Genomic DNA, 20,170 nt, shown 5'->3' with positions numbered 1-20,170 from the left:
TCACTATAGAGAGAGTAACATCTTTTGCATAATCAACACCAAACCAAATATCATACCATACAGTATTTAATACAAAAAATAACAGGCTAATAACACTGCCTTGGGAACACCAGAGATTACATTTGTCTCATCAAAAACTAAAGTTTGTAATCAATTAAAATCTCATTAAAACTATAGTTTGTAATCTATTAAACACTCAATAATTACACAGAGAAATGATCCACCACCTCATACTTAAGTCAGAAAACAAGGGCCTTATGATTACCAAGGTTAATGGTCAAAAGCAGCACCTAGCCATAGTTTTGTCAAATTGTGTCAGCACCCTGGACCGACTCCAAATTAAGTGGAAGAAGTCCAATCTAGTGCCTTCCACTTGGGCCTGAACAACATGAAAACAGTATCTCTGATCACACATTTTGTCACTGGAGAAATGGTCCTATAAAGCAGATTTGGACTGCAATACTTTCAATTACAACTTGCAAAATTTCTTATGGCAGTATTTCTATTAAACCAAAATGATATTGTTATGATACAATAAAGTTTGTTCATACTTACCTGGCAGATATATATATAGCTGTATTTTCTGAAGTCCGACAGAAATTCAAAAACTTCCGGCACACACAGTGGTCGGCCAGGTGGTTAGTACCCATTCCCGCCGCTGGGAGGCGGGTATCAGGAACCAGTCCCATTTTCTATTCATAATTTTTATTTCCACTGTCCCCTGAGGGGAGGTGGGTGGGTACTTAATTATATATATCTGCCAGGTAAGTATGAACAAACTTTATTGTATCATAACAATATCATTTTGTTCATGAAACTTACCTGTCAGATATATATATAGCTGAATCCCACCGTTGGAGGTGGGAAGGGACAGAATAGAAGGATTTTGGGAAACAAATGCATGCAGATGATTTACATCTTGGTTCCACCTGTTAGCATTGCTGGCTTCGTGGTTATTGCCACGTAAGTCTGCTTGTGCTACTAGAGTTGCCAGCGAGGTAGAGACCTATATAGCTGGTGCACTCCAGATGATCTGTCAACAGGGGCGAGACCACGACGTGACTAGACCATATTGACCATACCATAGGGCTAAGAAGTAAAATAAATATATATATAAAAATATATATCACCACCTGACCAACCTAGCCAAGTTAAGGTGTGTTAAACTAAGGCTTAAGAGTTTAAGAAGTCACCGTTGTCGGCGACTCAACTACTAAATTAAGAGCTCTTCCTAACCATTTTCTACAGGATAGGATGAGTGGTACTACTTGCCCCCAAGATTGTGTCTGCAGACACGTATGGCCCTAGCGAGCAGCAGATCTCATATGCCATCTTCACATCTCGCAGGGAGTGTGAATTGAACACAGAGTTGCTTCGCTAAAACATGGTACTCAGGATGTTGCTGAGTGCCATGCTCTGTTGAAATGCTTCCGAGGCCGCGCCCTCACCTCGTGAGCATTCAAATCAAAAGATTTCAAATCTTTGTGCCAACACAATGAAGGAGCTTTTTTGAAAGAACTCCTTAACAATAAAGCCAGGTGTTCTTCGATATGGGCAAGTCTGGTCTTTTCGGAACACTGCAGATTGTCCGTACGACTTCGACTTTATTCTTGAGTTTTATGTAGATAAAACTTGAGAGACCTGACAGGGCACAGGACTCTCTCTGGCTCCTGCCCAATAACTTGTGCCATCCTTGATTCCAAGCTCCTGGCCCAAGAACAAGACGGGTTTCCATTCTTAGGCCACAACGGAAGGCTTAGAGAACGCACCGCCCTTGTGTTCTCTAATGCCAAAACTTCTGACGATGGCTGAAAACCTCACTAACCCTCTTTGTCGTATCTAGGGTGGTTAGAAAAGGGCCTTCCTGATCACGTGCAAGAAGTTAACAGGTAGGAGATGTTCGAATGCTTTGACATCAAGAACTTCAGACTATGTCTAAGTTCCATATTGAAAGCTTCGATCTGGACATGCACAGTCAGTCAGTCTGTACTAAAGTCAGGTGACCGACCAGTGACCAGTCAGACGCATCAAGGACAGCAAGGCTGTACCCTGAAGACCACATAAGGCACTATTCTTCGCTGAAGGATGAGTGTCTGGACTGCCTGGGCGATTCAAGCTAAGCAAACCTTGGGGTATGAACGCAACCCAACGTCGTTAGCGAATCAACTCCTGAGCCACTCCTGACTCAAGCTTCTGGTGCCAGGAGAAAGGAGCGAGGAGCAAAAAGGCGATTCAGTCCCGAAGGACGAATGCCTGACAGTCCAACCTGGTCTCATGTTAAAACGATCATCGGGGGTGTGTAAACGCAACCGACTTCGTCAACAAGAAACTCAGGGCTACTATGTGTCTCCTGATCTCGCACGAGTGTCTGACTCCGAGAAAACAGGTGAGACAAAAAGTAGATGGTGATTGCGAGTTTCGAGATTCCACAGAACTCAAAGATCGTGAAGGGCTTTGTTGTTTGACAGAAGCAAATCTCTGGAGCCCAAAGGCCGTAAACAAACAATAATTTGCGTTATTCTTTAATAGTTGTGACTGCCAGCTTATCCCATTCTTCAAACGGAAAGGGAAGACTGGCATCTTATGCTGTCACACATCTCGATAGTCTGAACGTAGTCAGACTCAGAGCGGAGAGGTTATAGGTACCTTTCATGATAAAGTAGACCGACTCTCTCGGAAAAGGTCCTTGGAAGGACGTGACCTCTGTGAATCTAGGATCTTGCAAGGCCAACATGGGGCGATTAGGCGTCATTGTCGCTCCCTGTGATGGTATAAATCATCTTATTACATTTCCTAAGCGTTTTGAAAAAAGGGAAAAGAGACTAAACATCCATCCCTGTTCAATATCATAGCGAAGAGATGTATGAAAGGACGTCCTAAGTCTCCATAACTCTCAACATACTTCTAAAGAAAGATTCCACTCGGAAGTCAGTAGTTGCTGCCGTCGATCGAGACGATTCGTACGGACTTTTGCAATCCTGTAACGAACCTCTAGAGGATCGTTACATTCTACGTCTGTTGTTATAATAGGCTCTTTCTCGTAAACCCGAACAGGGACCGAGAGAAGATACTTCCTAAGATATGAGAGAGCTGTGGAAGATCAGAGTTGATATGGACCACTGGTTCCAAAAACTCGTTTCCAGGACTGGAGGGACGACAGAATTGCTTCCACTTCTTTCAGATTATGATCCAGGACATCTGAAACCCTCTCCAGATGTCCTGCAACCTTGCTTTTCTATCCGCCTCAAGTGATACTTAACGCACCGAGAGATGTTCAGAATCATTCCTAGATCTTTAATAAAATTTCAGTTTCCCGGTAGGAAAAAACTGTAGAGGTCTGAATTGCAGTCTATTCAGGGAAACAAACTTCTTTAGGAAGGAAATGGTCCCCAGCAAGCTCATCCATTCCCTCACACAGTATGTTTATTTCTTCCCTAAAAAGGCTGCGCTTTGCCTAAGCAGGAGAGCATATAATAGTGAAATGTTGCGGTAGACTCGTAGTTCCTATACCCGTGCGGTAACGAGCACCGAAAGGAGTAAGAGATATCTCTGAGAACATAGTAAGGCAAAACGAATGCAATGTTTATTCATTCATGTAAGAAATCCCCTCAATCTAAGGCTAAAGTCCGTGATTGTGGGAGGCAGATACAGTTAGTCAGTCAATCCCGCAGGAGAGAGAGAGAGACGTAACTGCCAGCACAGAGATACGGTTAGTCAGTCAATCCCGCAGGAGAGAGAGACGTAACCTACAGCGCATGACAGCGAACGAGCTGGTACTGCCTCGTTTGGACTGGCGGAGAGGACAGTGACAGCAGCAGCTTACGATCGTCGTCTCTTAACTTTATGCCTGGGTTGCCAGCTACCCTATTCTACGAAGAAATAGGTCCGTAATTTTTAGCATAAAGAGACTCTCAAGCTGGTATATTTAAGCGAAACAGAAAACGCTAAATATATAGATGCGTTTGTGTCGTCATAACACTACCATACAACGGTAAAAGATAAATAAAGGAAACTCCTGGAAGGCTGCAGGGAGATAACGATTAAATGTCCTTAAATTAATAGACAATAGACCTCTCGGTTGCCATCCGAAGAGGTAACTACAGCAAGCGTATATGACTTGAGCCAACCAGTAGTAAAATAACGCAAGGCAAAATATGATATTATATTGCAATAAAGTTTTTTTTTCATACTTACCTGGCAGACATATATACTATAGCTGAATTCGGAAATACAGCTACATACATATCTGACAGGCAAGTTTTCATAAACAAAACTCAAGAGAATTGAAGCGGACAGCTCAAGCTTCTTATGTTATTGGACATAAGCGTTCATTGACGTAGTCTACAAGTCTATTTTCTTGTACGAGTCTGCGAATGATGAATGAGAGCTCTTCCGAATCTTGTCAATAAGAGCTTATCCGCTTACGCAAATATAAAGTTAATGAGAAGTTTGTCAATGAGAACTAACCCATTTACGGGACAAAGAGATAATTTGTCAATGAGGGGAGGAAATACCCACTTACTTGACAAAACGATAGAATATTGTCAATGGGGGAAATTCACTGAATTGACAAAACGTAATCCAGGAAGTCGAGCATTTTATTTTCGATTCCCGTCTCAAACGAGGAAGGGGCAAGAATCCTGTTAAGAGACGGCTACGACAGGTAGAACGACGATGTTCAATTCGGCAGCGTAAGTCCCGACTAGGAACTAACAAAATCATCATCTGAAAAAGCCCTTTCAGATGGGCTAAAAAGCTTGCAAAATTATCCTGGGAAGAGGAAGAAACTCTCCAACCAGCTTCCTCTCCCGTATCAAAATTTATTGGCAGTATGGCAAAGGAAGTGTCTTTCTTGAGCTTTCCTCCTTTTGATGAGTGCCTTTGCAAGAATCCTACTGAACGTTGCCGAGAGTCCTGACGTGCAGGACGTCGAGCTTTTACATAACCCATAGCTGCCTTACCGCAAAGTCTTGACTGCGGTAGAGCAAAAGAGATCTTTCCTTGAGCTTTCCATAACTCCATCCAATCCTGGACTTTACGAAAAGCAATATTACTGACAAAGACCTCTATAAATCACGAAACCCGTGGTCTTGCTGGGTTTCGAAAACGAAGTTGCCTTTTCCCTTTAAGCTTCCTCCGAAGCACTGCTTACTTCACATTCTTCGCAGGCGATGTAGAAGGGATCACCGAAGTTAGGTAAAAAATCTTTAGGCCCAAATCAGCTTGAAGACTTCAACAGAAACGTTCAGCCAGGCGACACACCTGGCCTTGTGCGCGCTCGGCGTCCACTGACTAGCAGCGAGCACGCTCCGGCGTCCATTGGCGAGCAGCGAGCACTCTCGGCGCGCCCTGCTCGGCTGTCCACTGGCGAGCAGCGAGCACTCTCGGCGCGCCGCTCGCCAGCTCGGTATCAAACTGGCGTGCGCTCGGGCCTCGGCGTCTACTGTCCGGTGCGCGCTTGGCGTGCACCCGCGCGCGCGCCTGGCGTCCATTCCGAACGTCCCGTCCAAGCCGAGCGTCAAAAAAAAAAAAAAAAAAGCGTGCAGAAAAGTGTCACGCTCCTGACAGGCGTCAATGCAATCGAAACTGCCTTCAGGGGAAGAGCATTAGACATCTCGGAGAGAAAACCGACTGCACGAAGCAGTCTCAGGTGAAGGGTTTGATCGTGTGAAAGAATACGCCGGGGCGATGGAAACGCCTTCTTATTCCTCACAGCAACAAAAGCTAGGTGACGTTCCGCGCCTCAAAATGCGTCCTGCTAATATGAACTTGGCCCTTTCCCTTTTCCTTTTCCCTCGGTTGGAAAGACGTACACGAGGTTCAGGCGGAACGTTTCGCCACTTCCTTACTTCTCACTGCAACCGCATGAACGAGAGAGAGGAGAGAGGACGTGAAAACGTCCTCTTCTATCTAAATAAAGCTTCTAATTTAGAGGGCGCGAGGTCCCTTTCCGAAAAGCTCCAAAACCCACCCTGCGCAGGGAGGGACGCTTTCGGAGGACGAAGAAAGCAATCCTTGCAGGATTTCAGTGCACGCACTTTGGTTTGTGGCAGCCTGGGAAGTAACTTCAGGTCTGCCGAAGGCACAAATCAGATCGGTTGGGTGGGAGTTTCCTTCGTAACCCTTTCCTTCGGCTTTCGACATGCTCTCTCCCTGTTCCTGGGAGTCAAGCAGAGGGTCCCGGCCTAGAGGCGAAATAAGGCCCGAATCTGAACGCAACCCTCCACTACAACCAAGGGGTGGGCCACTTGTCACTGCACTTAGCCCACTTCCACTTTTGCTCTCCAAAGCCCAGCCAAACTTTCGATTCTAAGTTACTAAATCGATAGAGTATCAGAGAAAGGAGGTCAATAACCCTCTACAGGAAACTTGTTTAAGGGCCCGAAAGGCAACATTACAGGGTTTAGGAGGTAAACAACCTACCAGAAGTAGCACTTTTTCAACCACAATTGATATGGAGAGCGAGCCAACCTTCGATTCCAAGATTACAGATGGAATCTATAACGTAAAGGGCCATTACCTCACGATACCATAATTTATAGCCCCCCCGAGTAAGGCCATACTACATGGGTTAGGGCAAAAACAAATAGATCCTTACAGGTAGGTTAGCCTACCCTGACTTTTGTTTTACTGGATTAATTGGCAATACCATATGAATCATAACGTCCTTCCCTTATGGAATTAGACAAAGTCCCCCTCACACTCCTTTACATTGACAAAATCTCAACAAAGAAGCAAGAACACATAGCCCTCATCGTGCAATATCGATAGTGCGGTGAACTACCGAACAGCTTTTTTCGGTAGCCTCCAACACCCTATCTTAGCAAGACCAACACCCTCTGAAAACTAGCCAACTTAACTAGATTTCCAGATTATACAAAAAAATGGAATCATATCAAAACAATTTTAATATAGCGTATTGACCTAGCCACAAATCCAAGTCAATAAATCCAAAAGACAATTAGGAATATTTAAGCGGCCAATGAAGTTTTTCAAAATCCTAAGACGGGAGGTTACTGAAAAACAGGTTGTTTCCCGGCACCGGGCGAACAGAAAAAATTTAATGAAATAGAAAATGGGACTGGTTCCTTGATTACCCGCCTCCCCAGCAGGCTCGGGAAATGGGTTACTAACCTCCTGGCCCGACCACTGTGTGGTGCCGGAAGGGTTTTTTGAATTTCTGTCGGACCTTTCAGAAAATTACAGCTTATATATATATCTGACTAGGTTAAGTTTTTCGATGAACAAAAACATCATATATCTTGAAGGATCTTCAAAGGTGGGCTTTTCTGGAAGTTCTTCCACTTAATCATTTAAGATGGTTGTTTAACACAAATAGAAACCTCATTTCATTGGGACTAGTTAGTCCCACAATGGGTGCCAACAGATAACCTACTTTTGCAAATTGGGACATCAGTGGATCCTTTACCCTTTCTAAACCTTCCCTAGGAGGCAGGGTTGTGATAATCTAGTAAAGGTTCATAAATTCAAATGCATTCATTCACTGACGTTAAAACCAAACAAAGATGTCATTATGAGTGTCCACCAGTTACACCTCACTTGTTTCCCCTGCTGGATCAGCACCTTCGGAAATTTTACTAAAGTCAAGGCTGCTCCCCAAATGCTTGACAGCCCCCTAATTTACTGCAAGGGTTGACTGCATGGTCGTCATTGGAGATGGTTTCCAAAAGCAATTCTGCTGAATTGGCAAGAGTGGATCCTTGGGTGGTGCCAGCTTTCTGTTTGCCAATGGTTTGCCTTTTGTTGAGAATGGAGCTAGGATTTACCTACCTTTTCATCCTCTCCCTAAGACATAGACAACACTATGAGTTAGCCAATGAGATGTACTGCATTTAAGGATCTTTCCTGCCTTCTTTCAGCAGTTGACCTCTATGAACATCCAGGATCTTCTGACTCAATTGTCCCATTTAAAACCGTTTTTTCTTAAGCTAGTTCTTTGGTTTGTATGTTTTGGGGAGAAGCATTACGTTTCCCAATCATTACCTGGGTGTTTTTATTGTTCCCTTCATCAATGTTTTTTCAACTTCCAAATCTACTCCCAAGTCTAAGTTTTACTACTTATCTTGGTCCTCCTCTAGCCAGCAGCAAAGACTTGACATCCTTAAGCATTCAAAGTCCTACATCCCAACCACAAGCATGCTTACACTCCTTGCCAGAATTATGCTCCTTCACACCCTCACTGTTAAAATCACCATTCATCCTCATAGCTGAAGGCAGTTTCCAGCCACTTATACCACCAACCAAGTTTTGGAAACAGTACGAGGTTAATACCGGCCTCTGCTTGTTCCTCAAAAAAATGTTATTGTTATAAATACAAATTAAGTTTGTTTTCATAACTTACCTGGCAAGAATTATATATAGCGTGTATTCGACTTTTCCGACAGAAATTTTCAAAAATTCGCGGGCACACGTTAGTGGCCGTGCGGTCAGGTGGTAGTACTATTCCCGCCGCTGGGCGGCGGATATCAGGAACCATTCCCATTTTTCTATTCATATTTATCATGGCCCTTCGTCTCCTGAGGGAGGAGGGTTTGGGCCCTCTAAGTATATATATCTGCCAGGTAAGTATGAACAAACCTTAATTGTATTATAACCAATAACATTTTGTCATTTGAAACTTTAAAACCTGACAAAGATTATAGTAATATAGCCTGGAATCCAACCTTACGGATGGTGGGGAGAGACAGGGTCCTAGGATTTTTTAGAAATTTTAAATTAAAATTAAAAGATTAACCCTTATTTGGTTCCCTTACCCCTGGCTAGGGCAAAGGTTAGGACTATTGGATTACTGGTCAACCTAAAGCCTTGCCTTATTTGCTTTATCTCAGAGTTGCCAGCCAGGTGTGACCTTTGCTAGTTTGCTGGCGCTCTCTGGATGTTTCTGTCAACGGGGCCCGTTGACCACAATTGTGACAAGACCATCCTAGGCAAAACATATGGGCAGGATAACACAGGGCAAACCGACCACCACCTGGGACCAACCTAACGGTTAAAAAAACCCCTGATATTAACCCCTTCTTTACCGGGTTGGCCCGTGAGGCCAGAATGTAACAATTTGCGTTTGCTGCCGAACTGAATCTCTCCTGGTAAAGTGACTTCAAGTTTTGGAGGGGTGCGATTCGTTAAAAATAATTTGCCAAAAATAACACTTTTGTTTCAATGAAACTTAGGGCCTAATGAAAATTATCAGGTATTATTAGCACTATAATAACGTATATTTCTCTGTTAAGTTTTTATCATCCTACCAGGGAAAATTTCTGGATTTTATGGAAAAAAAAATGGGTAAACTCAGGTGTCCCTTGTACAAGGGACACTGGTGGTCTGGGAGAAAACTACGGTCTTGAATTTTTTAGGAAATTTCGGTCTTAAACAGAATTGTTTGGGTAAATAAATCGCACCTTGGAACATTGCACATTAAAGTTTTTATTATCCAAATTAGAACCCGTAAATATAGCACGTAATAACAAAAAAAAGACAAAAACTAAAGGAAAGCCCCGCCAATAAATATGGAAATTTCGCAAATTTATAGCTATATCTTTCAATAAATTGGTTCAATGGTCCATTTTCTAAACGTTTTCCTAAGCTTTAGTTTCATCACAGAAAACAACTTTAGGGGGCATCCAAGGGGTTTTGTCCTAAAACCTAATTTTTCAAGGTTTCTTGTTCCTCAGAAAAAAAATCCGCTTTTCTCTGGTTGGGTTTTTTTAATATATATAAAGTACTATAAGGCCTTTTATTTCTTACCCTTCATTATCTGGGTGTTCATATCTTTTATATTTTAAATGTTAATGTGAATAAATAATAAATACCAGTAAATGATGATACCAACATGGGGGTTTTTTACTTGGGTAGGAAGTTTTTACCAGTTTACGCTTGTCTGGTTTTGTGAATTTTTGTTGAGGGACGCAAGTTCATCTGTCACCTACACACTACTATAAGCAAAATAATTATATTTTTTTTTGGGTTCATCATACGGTCTGGCATCGTCATAACTGTTCTTTATTTGTTGCTCCAAACCTCTTCAAACCGAAATTACCGAATGATTGGAAGTCCCTATCCTGAAAAGAGGAGTTTTGGTGGTACTAACGCATAACCACCTTTTATGCAAAAAACCCCGGTGCGGTGTAGTAGACTTGAATTGTGGTACCCACCTACCTGGAAACAAACTGGGGGATGAAGAGGTTTTAAACACTATGGAATGGGAGATTTTCACAGAAGATCTCACCATCAACCAAAAAAACACAATTAAAACTAAACCTAAAACTTAAAGCTAAGGGAATAGGGAGAGAAGGCTAACCTTCCAGGCCCCCCAAAAACTGTTTGTCCCTGGCCGAAAATGTAAGGTCCCAAAGAACTACAATTCTTCTCCTTTGTAAATCGTCCTCACATCCCGGACGGTAATGTGAGGGCGCGAATACGGAATTGCTCCTCCAGAAGGTGCTATCAAGAATATCTTCTTGCATTAGACATTGTTTTCCTTTTGGAAGGGCAAGAGAGGTAGCTACGGCTTCTGACCTTCGTTGGAGCTTTTCACTTTAAAGAGGCTCATATCAGTCCCTTCTTTTTTTTTTGGGCAAGGATGAATGAGCCTCTTTAATTTGACGTCCCCCTCCTCAAGAAGAAAGCAACAGCATTCTTTCGACAAAAAGACGGGCAAAACATCCGGTCCCCCCTCTTCAACCTCAGCACCAGGAGATTACCTGAGGGGTACCTTCCTTATCTCTCTAGTCCCCTATTCACATAGAACTTGAGGAGCCCTGACAGGGCACAGGGCTGCTCTTCTGGTTCTTGACCCCCAACGAGACTCGATATTCCATTTTGATTTTTCAAAGCTCTTTGGCCAAGGATTAGAGACGGTTTTCTCGTTCTTATCCAAGAAAAGAAGGGTTTCAACGAGCAGACAGCGGCTGTCTTCCCTTTGGAAACCCACTAGGCTTACCTTGAACGCTTGGATTTTCACTAACTCTCTTTTCCCGCGTCGGCCCATAAAGAAGTTTAGGAAAAAGCCGGTTTTTTCCTCGTTTAAGTCCCTTAAGAAAGAAGCTTCCATGGAATGAGGCTCAAAGGGACCGTTAGCATCAGAATGGTTTCAAACCACCACATCTAAATTCACCATGAGGGCGGTCTTGCTTGTGGAATTTTGGTTAGTTTTCCAACCGACCTTAAGAGATCGTGGCCAGATCCTTAATTGGTCGGTAGAGGTCCCCATTCCCCTCTGTGGCGAAAAACGGCAAGACAACATACTTCCTATAACCCCTTGATTGTAGGAACTGGCCAATTTTTTGCACATTTTTCCTTAGATTAGGAGTAAGAAATCTGCTTCTCTGATTTCACAGAGGTCGTGGAAGAGGGAAAATTCCGCTTCCTTCTTTAGCACCATGCCCTGAAGGAAGTTCCACTTAGAACTGGTAGACAGCTTCTTGAAGAGGCTCCGCCCTTCGAAGCATTAGCGATTGGCTCCTCGGGCAGCTGGCCTTTTTTGAAAAGGCCCTCCTCGCTCTTGGCCAGGCTTTTCGATAGTCCCCCTGAACGCAGTCAGGGCCAGAGCGGAGAGGTTTTTGGTTGGAAACCTTTTTGAAGTTGGGAGCTTGTCTGAGTAGATTCTCTCCCTCCAGGGCAAACGTTCTTGGGAAAGGTCCACAAAGGAACGTCATTTGACCTCTTAGGTGGAAACCACTCCTCTTGCTTGGCCACATTGGGGCCAAATTCAGAGTCAACCTTTTGTCCCTTCCTTGACGCTGCGAACTTTATCCTCATTACGTCCCCCAATTGAAATCTTGAATGGGGGGAAAGGCGTAAAAGATTTCCCAGGTTCCTGTCCCCAGTTTCCCAGAGCAAGCCGCTCCGTTTCCACTGCAAATTGCCCCTGGGTCCCATAACCGGGGAAAGCAATTACAGAGGAAGGCCTCTTCGTCCTTTGATGTAGCGAACAGGTTCTACTAGGAGGACGTCCCCACAAATTTCCAATGAAAAACTTTTTGAACAGCGACTTCCTGGTGCAAGGTCCCCATTCTGTTGGTTAAAGAATCTGATTCCTGGCGGCTGTGGGAAGGTCCGCCCTGACATTCCTGAACCCCCTGGCCACGAATTTCTTGTCAGGATCTTGATGTGCCTTGCGTCTGCCCATAGCAGAAACTTCCTTCGCCAGGATAAAAAGGGATCTTGGAGCGAGTCCCCTCCCTGATTCTTTAGATTACGCAAGGGCTGTTGGTTACTGTCCGCGTTGCAACTTTGAACAACCTTGGCTTTGGACAGTTTTTTTCTTTGAAGAAACTGCAGCCGACAGGAAAATATCGCTGGCCAGTTTCCACCTTTACATTTATGTGCCATGGTCTACCTGTTGTTCCCCTCTCCAGGGAGTCCTGACACTTCTTCCCCCCCTAGTGTTGCCTCCCCAACCGCGAAGTGGTAAGCCGTCTGAGAACAACACTAGGTCGGGGTGGCTTCAGAAGATTTAAGGAGAGGCCCTCCATCCGTAACTTTTCTGAAGCGGGATCGAGCCACCATTCCTTAAGTGTACTGCTTTACTTCGTTGGAGATCCTTAAGGAATCGGCATTCCAGGTCCCCTTCCTTTCGGACGTTCCATTTCCTTTCCTCGCAAGGAAAGAATTGAAGAGGCCTGATGGTAGCAGTCTTTCCCGTCCCGGAGCGAGACAAACTTTTCCTAGGTGAGGAAAATGGTTGCCCAGCAAGGACCTCAATCCACGTCCCTCACCACCAACGAAACAACAGCTTTCTCTTCTCCTAAGAAGGCTGGCGACTTTTCTCTTAACCCCACCAGTCGCTGACGTTCCCTGGGATGGAAACGCCCGAAAAAGCCACTTGAAATCCTATCTGAATCCCCAGAATACAAGATGGACATGGTGGTTCGGGGTCCAGATTGCGACCTTTTCGGTGTTGACCAAAACAGACCCAGAGACTTTGCTAGGGCTAGGCGTAAACCTGAAGGTCCCTTCAGACACTTCCTCCCGCCTACGACCTACGCTCTGATCAGCCAATCGTCGAGGATAGGAGGGATATCCTGATTCCTGACGAATGGAGCCACTTCGCTACCATTTTTCCTCATAATCATTGGTTGAAAAACCTATTGGGGCCGGCCGTGCTGAAGGACCGAAAACAAATAAGGGGGCTTCTGGAACTGGGCCAAAACCCTGTTTGTCCAAAGGACGAAATCTCAGGTACTTCCCTTTGGAAAGAGGGGTGGACTGGGATGTGGAAGTATGCGTTCCTGCAGGTCCTAAGAGACACCATCCAATATCCCGGGCCTGGTCCTCAATGCTCCCCCAGCAACCCGACTGAGGGCGTCCCTTCCCCATTTCTGAACTTTGTTATCGTTTTCTACAAAAAGATTTTAAGCCTGCCTTCACAATCCAGGACCTAGGCGCCAACCTGATACGGACTGCTTCGGCAACTAGGAAAACGAAAATCCTGTTGTAGAAGTCCCGGTGACTCCCCTAAGGTCCAAGACTTTTGTTCCACCGCCTCTTTTTTTCCGACCATCTGGTCCTAAGAGATCGAAAAGGAACACTTTTGTTCTTCTCTCCCTGATAGGAATTGGCGAAAGAGGTTCCCCTCCTGGTGAGTTGAAGTCAAAGGAGGAGGATGGAAGAAAAGGGGATTCTTTGTACCCCCACCCCGTTGTTCTACTATCTTGAGGGTCCAAAGGATCCGACTCCTTCTCTGCCTACCAAGGACTTCCGCAAAGAATTCCAGTCTGGCCCCGGACTGGCGTTGTCTGAAAGGAACGAGATCTTCATTTGCTGTTTTTTTTTTTCGGTTTTGAAATGGAAAGCTCTTCTTGCCTTCTCGGAAAAAAAAACCTCCTCCCTCGAGGAAGCCTGCCTTCTTCGAGGGGTGTTGCCCCGGCGAAAAGGGGTTTGAACTTTGCTTTTTTTTCTAAGGGGGTTTGCCTGAGATGTTGACGTGGGAAAGGAATCCGCTGGACGTCTTGAAGACTGAACCAAAGAGGTTCCTGGTTGCCTTTTTCCTTGCAAACTCTTGTGCAAGAATTCCTTTAACCATAGCCTGGGGGAAGAGATGGTCCGAAAGAGGCGCAAAGAGCAATTCCGCTTTCTGAGCGGGAGATACCGACTTAGCAGTAAAATTGCACAGCAGTGCTCTTTTCTTCAGGAAGGCAGTTCCAAAATTCGAAAAACTAGCTCCTCCGAACCATCCCTGACGGCCTTGTCCATACATGACAACACGCTGGACAGCTCCCCCAGACTGAGAGAATCAGGACTTCTAGACTGAAGGTCCAAAACTCCCAGACACCAGTCTAGGAAATTAAAAACATTAAGGGGTACTGAAGAAGTCCCTTCAAGTGGTGGTCAGTCTCAACCGGAGTCCAGGTCACCTTAGCAGACGCTAAGAGAGACCCTCCTCTGGGCGTCCACTAAACTGGAGAAGTCACCCAACGCGGACGAAGGGACCTTTATCCCCACATCCTCCTTGGTCTCATACCAAACTCCTTTCCTTTCCCCGGCGAGTCTAGAGGGTGGATGGGCGAAAGTGGTCTTGCCCTGATCCTTCCTTCTGGACATAAAGTCTTGAAGTTTCTTAAACGCCCTCTTGGTCGACAGAGACGTCTTCATTTCGACGAATTCAGGGGTCTTTACGGTCTTGGACGACGAAGTTGTGAGGGAGGAGACCTAGGGGCTGTCGGCTGGAACTTGTCCCCGAATGCTGAACGTAACAGCCTAACAAGAACCTTGTAGTCCGAGACAGCTGAAGCTACCGGCTGTTCTTCCTCTACGGAACTCCCTGGACTACTAAGCTCCCCTTCCTCCCTAAGAGGAACTTGGAGAACGCCTATCAGGAGAGGGAGTACGTCCCTTAGGCTCAATCCTGAATAAAGACTTCCGTTGGTTGGAAGTATCCACTACAGGTACGGAAGCAGCCGTACGTTGATCTTTAGAGCACGGACATCTTCCGAAAGAGAAGCATCCTTAGAAGCCACGTTAACTGTCTTAAACAGAAGCTCCCCTACGAAAGGAAGCGCGAGCTTCCTGACGAGCGGCGCCAAAAGCGTCCTGCTTAGACAAGCGAGCGTCCTGCTTGCAGTCTCCAAAGCGTCCTGCTTCGCTCTAAAAGCGTCCTGCTTCACACGGCGAGCGTCTGCGGAGCGTCCTGCGGAAAAGCGTCCTGTCTACCAGAAGCGTCCTGCTTCGCCGCGCCGAGCGTCCTGCCGAGCGTCCTTAAAAGAGTCTTGAAGAGAGCTCAAAGCGTCCTGTCTAGAACGCCGGAGCGTCCTGCCGAGCGTCGTCAAACCGCTACTGCCGAGAGCGCAAAGCGTCCTGCTTCGAACGCCGAGCGTCCTGACGAGCGTCTTCTCCTGAGAGTAAAAGATCTGCTAGGAGAGCGAGACGTTGACGATCCGGAGGCGGAGAGAGAGACGAGCGAGCTGAGAGAGAATGAGGCCGCTTCGTCCTCTTGACGGGCAGCCGAACGTCCTTCCTACGCTTAGGCTCGACTGCTGCTGGGCAAGTCCTCTGAGCCATCAGCGACGTAATCTGGTCCTGAAGGGACACAAGGATATCCTTCGTAGGTGACGAAGGAGCAAAAGAAGGGGCAGGACTGAGACTGCGAGAAGGGCGAGGGGCGAGGGGACGCCGCCTTCCTTCTAGCAGGTACAGCTATCTGCCTCTCAGGTAAACACGCCTGTGCGTGGAAACGAACGTCCCTCATCGGTAGAAAGCCTTCCTCCTCTCTGAGGAGGAAAGGGGGCGTCAAATAAAAGCGTCCTCTGACGAAAGAGGAGACATAGGACGTGAAGCGTCCTCAAAGCGAAAAGTCCTTTTCAACGGGACGCGAGTCTCTCCGAGCGCTCCACCCCTTGCGCGGGGAGGACGCTTCGGAGGACGAAAAGCAATCTTTCAGGATACGCGCTCGTGCGCGCTCCTTGGCAGCCTGGGATTTAGCAACAAGGCCTGCCGAAGGGACGCCAGATCGGTTGGGGTAGCCCCCGTAACCCTCTTGCGGCTTTCGACATACCCACTCCCTGAGTCCTGGGAGTCCGATAGAGGTCTAGGCCTAGAGGCATTATGGGGCCGATCTGACGCCCCCTCCACAACACTAGGGGCACTAACACAAACTTTCACTGGGCCGGTTTCTAGGGCCAAAACTTTAGATTCGAGAGCACGAATAGACTCTAGAATCAGAGAAAGGTGTTACCTTCTCCAGACACAGCACTGGGGCCCGAAGGCAACAAAACAGGATTAGGTTGGGCAAAATCTACTGGTGTTAGAGGAGGAGAAATGTTACTATCCTTACCTTTAGTAGAGCTGCCCTTGGAGGAAGACTCCTGACTCTATCGCGCTCTAATTTACGCCGATAGGTCTCATACATCCTCCATTTATCATCATCCATCCTTACATTCATTGCACCGATCATCAACCACGCAAACATGCCCCCTGCAATCCATACAAACTGTGTGAGGATCAACTGAAGGTTTAAGAAGCCTCACCTTAAATTCACTCCTCACACACACACTGAAACTTCCCGAACTTGATCCAGACATACTGAATCTAGAAAAGCCAATCCAAAATCAAAAACCAATCCACTATTCCGCGTGCCAATCCAACAATCCAGAAGTCGATACCAAAAGTCAATCCAGATAATATTAGCGAGATAATGAAAAAATCCTAGACGGAGGTACTGTAAACAGATGTTTGCAGCACCGGCGACAGAAAAAATATGCATAGAAAATGGAATGGTTCCTGATATCCGCCGCCCCAGCGGCGGGAATGGTACTACCACCTGACCGCCCCACTACGTGTGCCGCGAATTTTGAAATTCTGTCGGACGTCAGAAATACAGCTATATATATATCTGTCAGGTAAGTTTCATGAACAAACTTGGGTTTTCTTTGGTAGGAACATGTCTCCAGAGTTTTAGGCAAGTTTGGGAGAACAATGTACTACCTTGGAGTCTTTGGTCCTCAGGGTTCTTAAGATGATGGTCGTCTTTCGGTTTTCTAACACAAGTCTACCACTGTCAACTCAACTTGTCACATTAAGTTCTATCTCTTTGACCCAGCTAAGATGTATAAATCATTTAGTGAAAAGTCTCCTTCAAACCACAGGAGTCTTACAACAAACAAAAGTCTACACAAAATATGAGATAACTGACTGAGACACTCCTGAAGATCCATATGGTTGCGTGCGTATTGAGACTACCTTCTTTTGTCTGGCATACAGAACCCAAAAGCATTTGTGACATGAATACAGGTATACAAGATTAACAGGTTTGATGAATAAATTTGGTCATGCACAATTATTATAAACTGTCCTACAATTATAATTTACTCTAACAAGGCAAGAGTCACATATAACTAACAGAGGACTTGCCTGAGGGATTTGTTCTCATAAGTTACCTACTGGAGATAATCAAGGTTAACATATCTACAGGCAACAATCAAAATAGGAAAATTCACCATTCAAAACAAAGCAGAACTGGGCAACTAACATATGTGCATATAGGCTAGAAACTCTGACTCTGCTCATGAGTATTTTTCACCTTCAGATACCTTGGCTTCATACTGCAAGGGTTTGATACAACCTCACAACTGCAGGCAATAGTAAACTGAGCACATATACGTACATGTGATTTGTACTTGATCATGAGTAGACACCTCTTATTTAAATACCCATAGTTAAAATAAAGTATCCTAGGGTTAGAGTCATGAATATAAAAAATGCACTCATTTTTTCCTTTTTCATGGTATCAAAAGACTTTACTGATACCGAACCTACATGTATACAATGACCTATTAAAATCCACTTTCCATTTAGTCTGCAGAAATATAAGCAGATTAAAACATGTGATTCATGCAAAAACTACAAATACCTAGATTAGTTTTAAAAAATCACTCCTAGAAAAAATGGCCTAAACAAGGTTCAATATTTCATAAGACAAAGTTGTTGTCAAAATTTAACAGAACCGATCAGGTTCATAGTTGTCAAAATAGATATGAGCTAGGCCCATAAATTCTGAAGTGTTTCTATAAGAGCAATTTTGAGTGTGCATTTCCAGGTAAACACAATGTGTTTCTACGAGAGTACCTTGTCCTTTGACCATCTACTGAATGCTTAGGGTGTTAGTTTCTGGAATGACATTAAGAATGTGGCATTCAAAGGAAGAACAAAGCAGGCCCATATCTATGAAGAATAGGAAGTAGTCATCTCTATGTGCACCTTATGGCATATATAAGTCAATATGTACAAACATACCATGATAAGCAGATAATTTATGAGCCCTAGGGTGTGTGATGTTCACTATTTTATCAGGAAGAGGGCTTATGCAACTGAATTAAAGATTATTCATATATTTTATGACTGCCATGTTAAAGGTTTACATAAGCATATCTTTAAAATTCTCCTCACAGGCCTTCGATGGGTAAATATTTGACCAATTCTTTCTGACCTTTATCAAGCTGGCAGAACTTGGCACATTTAGTAACCCAAATTAAACTCTGACCCTTCAACTTGATACGTGGATGCAGTTTGGGCACTAACTTGTAGCAGCCTACACATATTTCACTGGATGAACCATCAAAGCTCTTCTTGCTTAGCCTTATCAGAAGTAACATGGAAAAAAACACAAGAGTGAACAAAAGCAAAATGCAAAATCTCGTTTATATATCTTCCACTGCTATCTCATGTTCTATATTTTAGCAGTTAATGCCAAACAAATTCTTCAGCGAGTCTTTTATGGAAATGTATATATATAGAACTGTCACAACCTAACCTTGAGAATTATTTGGCACAAACGAATGAGAGAAACTAGTTGGTTATTTTCATCTGAAACCATTTTATGGAGGAAAGTGGGAATCTCAACTATTTGCACTCAAAATACATCTACAACTTTCCCCTGAACATCTCTTATCTTTTCACCATCTCTATTAAGCAGTTTTTACCTTCTTTTAACAAATTAAAATATTTCATTTATGCTGGAAAACTATTTAAAAACTTATACTGGCCTCCCATCAATTACTCTACCCTGACAGCTCAAGAGGCTATTACAGCAAATACCATATATACTTCTGTAATATTCAACTTTTAAAGATTTCTTTCCCAGATAATTATGGGTCGATCATTGTGTGAAGTAGACTATTGAAAAATAAAAAATTTGGGGCTAGACTAAGTTTAGAATCTTTAGTATAGCTTACGATATGTTGATAGTAATAAGCAAAGTAGCCTACAAAGCAAAGTTTTCTTCCAAACATTTACATGGGCCTGGTATAGTATTTATCTTTTTGGAGGCCTAGGAAAATCTGGACTTAAACTTACCTTGAAGTATAATATTCATTAATTTTAGGAGAAAAATGGGAGCAGTGGTTGCACATTACATAAAGTCAAACATTACAAAAGTATATACACTTGTAAAAATGTACTTGCCTCCTCTTTCAATAAATCTAATGCATGCCTATTAGTGGGTCACTTTGCATTACAAATATTTGATCAAAAGCTATCACTAAAATGTAAAATAATCTTATCCAATTTACCTAAATGAAAAACTGGCCTAAATAAAATTTCCTGAATCATACCACTTGTGATTCCACCTACAAGTGTTCTATCAACAAAGAGACATGATGAATGTAGTTTTCCTAATAGGATACAAGTAAATACATTTCCTTGTCACAAAACTACCAAACAGGACAACAGTAAGATTACATAAAACTTTTCACAAAGGTGCACATACACCAATAAAAATGGCAACACAAAAGGAGAGGAAACGAATCAATACTTATGAAATAAATCTGAACAGTACTTCCATCAGGAGTTCTCAGGTCAAGACAAATATATATGAATAAAAAAAAATAAAAAAAAATAAAAAAAGACTCAAGTGAAACCATACCTGCACACCACTTCCTCCACCAGCCTGGACAATTTGAAGATTACCAACAGTACCGGAAGCACTGCCTTGGACCAGCAGATTTGTAGTACCTCCTGTTCCTCCCTGAACCAAAAGATTGGCTCCACCAAGCTGGAGACCACCTGCTGGACCTGCGCTAGTTACAACCACCATTTGATGGCTTGGACGCACTGCAGTTCCCATGTTACGTCCAACTGTCTGCACCAACTGAACTGTCTGCCCTTGAAGATTAGTAAATCCTCCACCTGAATTCAGGATCAAATAAAAAATGCATAA

The 20,170-nt window shown here is 44.1% G+C and overlaps 1 protein-coding gene across 3 annotated transcripts in view; it reads right to left on the bottom strand.

Annotated features, from left to right (window-relative positions):
• Positions 1-20,170, bottom strand: part of LOC135216239 (vacuolar protein sorting-associated protein 72 homolog) — a 47,700-nt gene that overhangs the window by 3,419 nt on the left and 24,111 nt on the right. For 2 of the 3 annotated variants that reach the window (XM_064251396.1, XM_064251397.1), the window contains exon 10: positions 19,877-20,139. In XM_064251396.1, the coding sequence (XP_064107466.1) occupies positions 19,877-20,139 (263 nt within the window). Of the gene's footprint in view, positions 1-18,442; positions 18,592-19,876; positions 20,140-20,170 lie in introns of all 3 variants that reach the window. The other variant, XR_010314835.1, reaches the window with a different exon arrangement.

This window comes from Macrobrachium nipponense, chromosome 6, assembly GCF_015104395.2.
Source record: "Macrobrachium nipponense isolate FS-2020 chromosome 6, ASM1510439v2, whole genome shotgun sequence".
Classification (NCBI taxonomy): domain Eukaryota; kingdom Metazoa; phylum Arthropoda; class Malacostraca; order Decapoda; family Palaemonidae; genus Macrobrachium; species Macrobrachium nipponense.
Note: the sequence above shows the minus strand (reverse complement) of the source record. Positions and strands in the feature narration are given on the sequence as shown.